This window comes from Eriocheir sinensis, chromosome 15 (assembly GCF_024679095.1).
Source record: "Eriocheir sinensis breed Jianghai 21 chromosome 15, ASM2467909v1, whole genome shotgun sequence".
NCBI classification, from domain to species: Eukaryota; Metazoa; Arthropoda; class Malacostraca; order Decapoda; family Varunidae; genus Eriocheir; species Eriocheir sinensis.
Genome location: NC_066523.1, coordinates 17,758,885 through 17,768,327, shown reverse-complemented (window position 1 = coordinate 17,768,327; position 9,443 = coordinate 17,758,885). Strand labels below are relative to the sequence as shown.

The 9,443-nt window shown below is 39.4% G+C and overlaps 1 protein-coding gene across 1 annotated transcript in view; it reads right to left on the bottom strand.

The window, feature by feature from the left end:
- Positions 1-841: 841 nt before the first annotated feature.
- The window catches only part of LOC126998719 (uncharacterized), a 50,289-nt gene continuing 41,687 nt past the window's right edge, over positions 842-9,443 (bottom strand). Inside the window, exons 3-8 of the mRNA XM_050860708.1 lie at positions 8,713-8,787; positions 8,159-8,416; positions 7,445-7,681; positions 3,508-3,687; positions 2,474-2,686; positions 842-2,153 (exon numbers count right to left, since the gene is read on the bottom strand). Of these exons, the coding sequence (XP_050716665.1) occupies positions 1,353-2,153; positions 2,474-2,686; positions 3,508-3,687; positions 7,445-7,681; positions 8,159-8,416; positions 8,713-8,787 (1,764 nt within the window). The 3' untranslated portion in view covers positions 842-1,352. The remainder of the gene's footprint in view (positions 2,154-2,473; positions 2,687-3,507; positions 3,688-7,444; positions 7,682-8,158; positions 8,417-8,712; positions 8,788-9,443) is intronic.

The following is a 9,443-nucleotide window of genomic DNA, read 5'->3' as shown; positions in this document are numbered from 1 at the left end:
GTATTAAAATACACACTTGAAAAGGGCATGACTGATTCCTTTGCATAGAGCTGATCACTATTTGTAAATTATATTGTGTGTTAGTCATGTTGTAAGAAGTCTGGCAGTGCAAGACATTAATATTTAGTTATTCATTGCCAAAATTGCTACCTTGAAATCTGATCTTGCAGGAAGACTACATGTATGTACTCTTACATCATAGTGACTGATTGCAGTGTTCAGCTATACATGACAACAAATATGTTGAAGCATACAGCATATAATAGCAGTGTTTGAGAACAAGAAGTATATCACATATTGTTTGCATGAAAAAAGTATTGAGATATCCAATATTTGTTAAGGTAGGAAAGATCACTAATAGCTAAGTGTTGGAAGATGCCACTGGGTTAACATCATCAGACAGTAGGCTGGACCTACTTTTCTGTGGTATAAATTTGCTACAGTATTTACAGAACTGTTTACGTATACATTGCTTCCTGTAAAGCACCAAATTATTAAATAATAGAAAACATAACCTAATAAATTACAAATACCACTACACAACATTAAACTTACATATATATATATATATATATATATATATATATATATATATATATATATATATATATATATATATATATATATATATATATATATATATATATATATATATATATATATATATATATATATATATATATATATATATATATATATATATATATATATATATATATATGTATGTATATATATATATATATATATATATATATATATATATATATATATATATATATATATATATATATATATATATATATATATATATATATATATATATATATATATATATGTAAGCTTTGACATCTTTGGTTGAAGTGACTCCTTATTATCTGCAGCAGGGCACAAGATGTGGTTTTGTTAGTAACTATCCTATCCTTCACTGGATAATGCCTTGAGTCTTGGGAAATATCACACCCAAACAATCTGTGACATTTAATATGCACTTGATGTAGCTGATTATGCAGCAAATGAAGTGTGTTTTGACAGCAAAATACTGGCAGGTGAAATTATTGCAGTGTAATATTGTTTTTCCTTCAGTTATTAACTTTTTTGCCAAAAAATCAACCTACAAACTGCAAACATTTTCCAGTCAGAAAATGTGCACTTGAATAATAATAATAATAATAATAATAATAAACATGAACATTGTCATAGAGTTTGGCATGAAAACACATTTTTATGATTTTTTAACTAAAGAAATATTTTATGCTGGGTTAGTCTGAGATCAAGAGTTGTGAAAAGTATTACTCTTAATAATTAAATTAATTCCTTACAGCAGTCTGACTCTTGTTCATAAACTGACTTGACTAGTGTTTTAAAAATGTCCCCACTGGGTGAGTGTCCAGCATGAAGACATAATTCTCCATCAAAGAATCATTATCAATCCCTGTTGGCACACCATCCCTTCTGGAAGGTTCCAGCTTAGACTTTCTAGTCACAGAACAAAAATTTTCAAAGGTCCAAGAGGTTGCAGGGTTTCTGGTGTTCTGCTGAGGAGTAAATGTCCTGAAGGAGCCCCGATTGGCAGCTGTTTGTTCCTCGGTTTGCTCCTCACTCTGCTTTGCTTTGCGGCACCTGTTAAGCATGAAGATGACCAAGCTGCAGAGGGTGAGGAGCAGCAGTGCACCAACACTCACCCCGATGCACCACACAATCACATGGTACACTCCCTCCTTCTTGGTTAAGGTTTCCGTCTCGGTGATGTCAAACCGAACTGTACTGATTTCAAGGGAGTCATTTGATGTATTGTAATTTTCTGTCACTTTTGTGTTAGCTTCATAAACTTTGTCTTCTGGGGTGTATGATCTTTCCCTTGATCGAGAGGGGTTACCATCTTGTAGGAATCCCCACAGGTCCTCATTGTGCTTCAGGGATGAGCCAGGGGAAGTTTCTGCGTGCCACAGCTGGTCTCCTTGCCCATCTTCCCTTTGTGGCACAGTAGGGTAGTAGGGGGTGGGAGTAATGGTGGTTGTGGTGGTAGTTGTAGGGGTAGTTGTAGCAGCAGTGGAAGTAGATGACAAGCTATCTGAGTCAGGGGTTGCATTGAAGACTACTGGGGTTGCTGAACTCTTCAATACTGAATTTCCTTGTGAGTCCACCAATTCAACCTGTGGAACAATATTGGTACATTCATTTTGTATATAGAATATTCTCTAATTCGCTTGAGGTGACATTAAAAAAGCATTAAATTGTGCATTTCTTGTTTGTGGAATTGTAAGGTCTTCATCAAAATGATTTTCCACCTCAGCTCTTGTAGATTTTTATTTCATCCATGATAAGAAATATGCAGGTGTTCTCAAATATTGCTGGAATATAGTATTAAAAGAGCTAAGAGTGATACCAGATTGCATAGAGCCTTACATGTACCAATTATTGCAGTGATGACTAGTAAAGTTGATGTCTAAGTTAGTTCATTACTTTGACGTACCTGTAAGTAATATCCTTGACCTGGCCAGAGTGAGAGCTGGCTGGTCAGTTGGTCTGTCAGCAAGTGGCCTGAGACAAAGCCTGACTCCTCAGCCCACGAGAGCAGGTACTCCACCCCTCCTGGCCCCCGGGGAGACCACCTCACGCTCACCTCAGCTAGCAGACCGTCCTCCACCTCCACCTCTGCTACGTCCACTTTCCAGGAGGGATCCACCTGCAAGAGCCAAATTAGACAGAATGAGGTTTTGAGCTTAGTCAGATGGCTTCATTCCAGACATCAAAGATATGTCATACTCCTGAAGGTATTGAAAAGTGGAGAGATGGGTTTTTTCTAAATTTCAATACTATTAGGTGATCAGATACAAGGAAAAGTAAAGTTCCAAAGGTCATAAGAAATTTGCTATATAATCTCACCTTTCAGCTTTTACACAGCATGACATATGAAAAGTATAGTTAATTATTAGTTAAGATAATAAAAATTCTAGCAGTTTAATAACGAACCTGAAATAATTTTAATCTTAGAAATTTTGAGTTTCAGCTTTTTAACAGCAAACTAAAGTGAGCTTCAAGAGAATCAAAGTCAACCAATAGAATAAAAAAATAATAGATATCTGAGATGTTTAAAATTTGTAAGTCTTATCTATGGCCTTGAGCAGTAAGAGCTAAAAAGGCTTTTTAAAGAGCTTCAGAGTATAAGGAAATTAAAGTTATTGTCAGTTAAGGTCCAAGCTTAAGAGATGAGGTTGTTGAGGTTGCAGCTGAGGTCAGTTGAAGTTTAGAGTTTAAGGTCCATATATGAACTGCCATTACGACTATTTTCCAAAGTCTCCAAGAAAATGAATCAGGTTTTCATGGGTGATTTATCCATTCAAGATTCATTTGTGTAAAACTATAAGTGGCAAAATAAAACAGTCCATGAAAATCCCAGCAACTTTTATGAGAGGCTTTTCAAACAGGCGAACTGAAATGCCTCTGTAATAAGTCAGTTTGAGTCAAGAGAACCCAATGCAGTTATGTTGATGCTGCAGTACTCACAGAACCAGAGTGGAGGGATGATTCGGTGGTGGTATAGTCGTAATAGAGGAGTCCCGGGGTGGATGTTGAGGGGTGGTGGGTAGTGCTGGCTGTGGCGGGGTTGTCTGTCACTGGGGAAAGGTTACCAGGGGCAGTATCCTTTGTCGAGGGTGGCAGTGCTGTGCTCATGGTTGTCTCCAGCTGGAATTGCAAGGAAATGAAATGGTTCAGTTAAGGATGTGTTGCATTAGTTTGATCATATCCTAGCAATGGACAACAAAGGCGGTAGTGTTAAAGAGTAAATCTGAAACTGTAGGCTAATAGGTTGTCATGCCTGTGAAGGGAAGGAATGTTGGATTAGTACTGATAGGGAAAGGAGTGGAGGAATAAAGAAAATAAATTGTAGGAATGAATTAGCTTGATAAAAAATCAGAAATTGTAGTAGGTTATAATAATGAAGGGCAGAAAAGTCGCTCTAATACTGGTGGCTTAAATGAGATTGAAGGGATAGGGAAAGGAGTGAGGAATAATGATAAGAAATTGTAGGAATGGCTTGGCTTGTTGATATCAAGAGCTATGCATAGACCTACCCTACACGTGCGTTTTGTCCTCCGCACCGCACCCACGCTTTACATATTTTCTTTTGATCTATATTACTTACGATGATAAAGGCAGAACCACAGAGTTAAAGCCCTTGAACTCTGTGTAGAACTAAAAGTTTAGCAAAAGATTTAAAACGAATGTCCACACACACTGTTTCCATTATACAAACAAAACGTTTCCTATCAATAAAATGGTCTATATTTATTTTATAAGGGCAATTAAAATTAACAATGATGTATGCTTGACTAGGCTATTTAAAATTATTTTAAGAAACTTCTAAAACCAACATAGGTAGGCCACCATATGGGGAGTCGTTTGTTTGATTTATTTGAAATCAATTGCACTTAAAAAAATAGTTTCAATTTCAGTAATTTCAGTTTCAGCAGTCATATATATAACTATGCGTGTAAATTTTGTTTTCTTTTTTCTTAAGCCCAGAGTAACTGTTCAGGGTTAAAAAAGATGACCGTACTTTTGGCGAGACGAGAAACGAGAAGCCAAGTGTTGGGGCTTCGGGGCTTCACGCGTCAGTATTGTTTCTTCCTCGTGTTGTGATTGACCACGCGTTCTTTATGCCGCGATGCGCGATATATACGTTTACTGCTTTATCCAGACGCGAGGACCACAAAGCTTGTAGGCGAAGGTAAGTACAGTGGTAAACTCATGAATATCAGTAGGTACCCGTCATGTGGCTTGATTAAAATATATTTGGGTCATGGTGCCAGAAATAGTCACCGCCGCCGCCGCCGCCATATCATAAATGTTGCATGGCGAAGAAACTAAAGTAACCGTATGTCTTGTCATCCACACAACCTCCTCCTCCTCATAATACGACCCTGTGCACATATCCCCAAAGTCTCCTAGGTTATGTCATCCCTTGCATTGCGTGAGGCAGCTGGTGTTGGTTACTGGTTAGTTCGAGGGAGGAGGTCTTGCATTCCCGTCAGGAGGGGGTTGAAGTGGCTTGGGGTTGTGGGATTGGTTTTATTATCGCGCTAATATCTCTGTCTCTCACTTGATCAACTGCTCTTTTGTAATCAAATAATACTGTGTAGTCTAGTGGCTATTTCACATTTGTGTTGATCTCTGCACATTTTCCTATTGATTTCCGGGAGGTTTGAAGGTTAGTAGAATACCTACATATAAAACAGAAGAGCATTAATTTTGATTGAGCAGGAAATGAGTTATCTGCGCGTTATTTATACCAGTCTTTACCGGTGTTGGAGGTGAAGGTGAGGAGGAGCGGGGGTGGGGTGGGGTGAAAGGATAGAGTTCTCGGCACGGGTTTTTGATGTTTTAGGGACCATGTAGATTACCGTCGTTTACTCTGTCGTCAGTGACAATAACAGCGCAACGCGAAGAGAACACATTCATCGTAATCATAGGTACAATCTTAACAAATATAACTTAACTTGACCTAACCCAAGTAACCCAACTTAACCCCCCTCCCCCCCTCCCTCGCCGCCAAAATGCGATGTGCTAGGTTGCGCTTTTAAACTTTTTGCATCAATATTTTGAAGTTTCTTTAATTTTCAAGAAGCTATTGGTTACTGTATTGCGTTTAGAGACCAAAAATACAACACGTATTGTGCAAAATGGCTAACATAAGAGAAAAATTAGCCAATATTTTTCTTTCCAGGTTAGTGAAATTTCTGCACCCAAAACACATTTCAATTCTATTTTCCACACATGTTTTGACGACCTAGAGAAGCAGTGGAAAGATGAAGGTGATATGAATTTATGAACAGGTAGTTAGACTGATACGTAAGAGTAGATGCTAGATAGATAGACTCGGTCATAAAGTGTATAGCCTACCCTGGCCCTTCCCAGATCCATTTAAAATCAATATTAGCCCTAACTTCTCACAGTCCCCTATAGCTTCTGGGCCACATGGAGATGATAAGGAAATGATGATTGAAATGATAAGGTGTTGTCCATAAGAAATACCGTATGCTGAAGTTTCAGAAGCCTTTGCAGTCTATGTTCATGGCCAGCGATTTAACAACCAGGGTTGGTGATGAAAAAATAATCATAATTGTCAGATTGTTTTATATTTAAATATAGTTTTTAATATTCAGTAAATAAGTGTAAATTTTGATGGTACAAGGACATAATATAGAAATATGATTGTTTTTAGATATACCACAAATTGTTGTAACATTAATAAGATGAAGTAGCTAACTGAACTGAACTTTTGTATGATTGAGATTCAAGTACCGTAGTTTCTGATGATAGCAAATTAGTTGCTATGACCTGATGAATTTCATTGTTTTGCATTATGAAATATATAGGTATAATTATTTTGCTTTAAATTGCTTTGGATCACCAAATTAGTTCTCATGATCAGATGCATTTCATTACCTTCTAGAAGCAATTGAAGTATTGATTATAATTATATATCAGATTGTTGAAATCAGGAATCCGGTCAGATTTTGTTTTTTTGCACCACCTATATAATATTTTTTGGGTGTATACCTATTGTATAGCTATCATTTCAAGAATGTGGGAAGTAGCAGATTGTTCATTATTATGATGAAGCAGTGATGCATGGCTAAGATGTTGCTGTTTAACATGAATAGGTGTCATGCTGGATGTGAAGTGTAATACCAAGCCATTTATGAATTTCATAGAATTATAATGATTTGAACAGTTGACTTTCCATGATTTTTATTAATTTATATCAGTTTAAGCAATATAGCCTATGTGTTGAAACCACTATAGTGAGGTTAATTTGGTTGATTTAAATTAAGATATTTTACATGTGCGAGAATGAGGAAGCAAATTATCCTTAATTTTGGAGATACGTATTTATTTTAGTTTCACTTTTTATTTTTTCCTACAAATACGAAAATATTTTTGTACCTACACAAGTAAGCTATGTTAGCATTGATAGGCCTAATTTCTTGTTTATTAGGTAACCCAACTTACATTATTCTTATTTATGCTAAGTATGGAAATCAGGTTATAATATAAAATCAGCAACAAGTTAGGGAAATTTGAGTTAGAGTTGGAATAATGTAGAGGTTATAGTTGAAAGTGGATGAATGAAACAAACTTAGCAGCTGCCTGATTGATGAAAGTATGACAAAAGTTTCAATGGAGGGTTACTAGACGGGGATAACATATATACTGGATAACAGCACTTGTTTGTGTCAACTGACCTTTCAAATTCTAAATTTCTCTTTGTATGCTTATGTATATGCATGTACATCGAGATTGACTGATGGCATTTGCATGAATCCATCCATCCAGTCGATCCATCCATCTGTCTACATTTTATTATCTTCTTTACCTATATGTCTATCTTACGAGTTGAGTAAGAGAAATGCAATGGAAATGCGTGTGTAACACCAACCTTGTAGCCGAAGGGTAGTGTCGAGCTGTCGCTGGTGTCGTGGGTGTCCTCCAGGGCCAGCAGGTCGTCATACTGGCGGAGGTGGGCCTCTGGATGGTGGCTGTGGCCTAGGGTGGTGTCGTCGAGGTGCAGCAGGGCGTCAGAGGCGGCCACGAGGCCCTCCTGACTCACGGCCAGCAGCTTGGCGCGCACCACGCCCTCTACGCCAGCAGGCACCCGCGCCCATGACGAAGAGGTCTGGAATGGGGAGGAGGGTTAGGACAGTATTTTTTACCCTCTTTTGCTGCAACCCGATGATCATTTAAGCATTACCTCACGACCTTCCCTGCGACTTAAACTCTTGCAAGAAGCGTGGATCAACGAAGCTTCGTATTATAAGTTTGTCTTTTGACGTTTTCTTGGAACAACATATAACGCTTTATTCCATCCTCTGTCCTTTACTCCTTTGCTTCGGTGCGTCTCTTTCTGACTGATTTACTTTCCTGGTGTCCTAAATGTCCCTGTCTCAACTTGCCTCGCCGGACACAGTGGGACACGTAAGTACCATCCTACCCTTGACCTATCTATTATACCGTAAAAAAATACAAAATAAACTCCCCCTCCCTGTATAAAGAAAAAAAAAAATCTGAATTTGGTCGTAGGTACTGAGGGACTTTGCAGTGATTCAGTGTAAGCAAATTTATCAATCCTCCCGAAACTCTGCAGTAATATTACCTGTGTCAGCTCCCGCCAGCCCCCGTCACCCTCCACCATGAGGACGTAGATGAGGTCGGCGATGGCTGAGGGGTCGCTGTTCCCCGGCCACTCAGGGGCTGACCACGTGACATGGTGCCTGCCGCTGACCCTGGGCGGCGGCTGGTGGGCGGGGGGCAGTGGCGGGGACGGGGATGTGTCTGTGTAGGGAAGACCGCCCCCCGTGTCCTCCGGGGTCTTGTTCAAATAAAATTTGCACGCCACTTGACACCCCGGGAACTGAAAAAAAAAAAAAAAAAATATGGGTTGTGTTAGAAAATAATTATAATAGCGCCATTTATGTAAGCCATTGGAACACCGCAGTTTATGCAACTAATCATGAGAAGACTTATTGATGTATCATTCATATATATATTTAGGTGATACAAACTTTGATCTTGCTTCATGCTTCGAATTCAGAGAGAGAGAGAGAGAGAGAGAGAGAGAGAGAGAGAGAGAGAGAGAGAGAGAGAGAGAGAGAGAGAGAGCACCACCTCCTATCATGAGGATGTACGTTGGTGTTGGTGCATACGTACACAAGCGGTATGGTCGGTGCACATGGATGACCACACAGAGTAGTGGTGACGCAGGATGCCACACGAGTTCCAACACTGAAAGGAAAGAGAGACAAGAAGGATCAGGTGACGTCATAGTGTATAATTACCTTAAGTCAGTCGAACAAACAGTGCAGTGATTACCAGCCAGTCAGGAGCAAATACTAGAGCACATCCATCGGAGGCATGCACGGTGAGCAGTTAAAACGGGAAGCATGACGTGTAAATGTTGTTCCGCTTATGTTCTGGTTTTCTTATATCCATAAACTTTATTTTGCAATACACTCGGAGGAAGAGAAATGGTGGAATTTCTTTACCGTTTCCTTGCGCGGTTACACACACACACACACACACACACACACACACACACACACACACACACACACACACACACACACACACACACACACACACACACACACACTACCGCTCCGGTAGCTCAATCGGTAAGAGCGCTGCGCTGCAAGGCTTCAAGGCCAAACAGATGGCGGTTCGAGCCCCGCTCAGGCCGGATTCTTTCCGTTGACTAGGAGTGGTTACTGTCCCCTCTTGAGCAAGGGGGATAAAGTGTGTGGTGTGTGAGGTCCTGGCAGTACCCAGAGATCGACGATAATGAGCACTTGCTCACGTCGTGAGGGTACCTGCTGGCGAAAGCGAGTCCAACTCGTGATCAGGCAGTGGTGAATTACACACACACACACACACACACACAC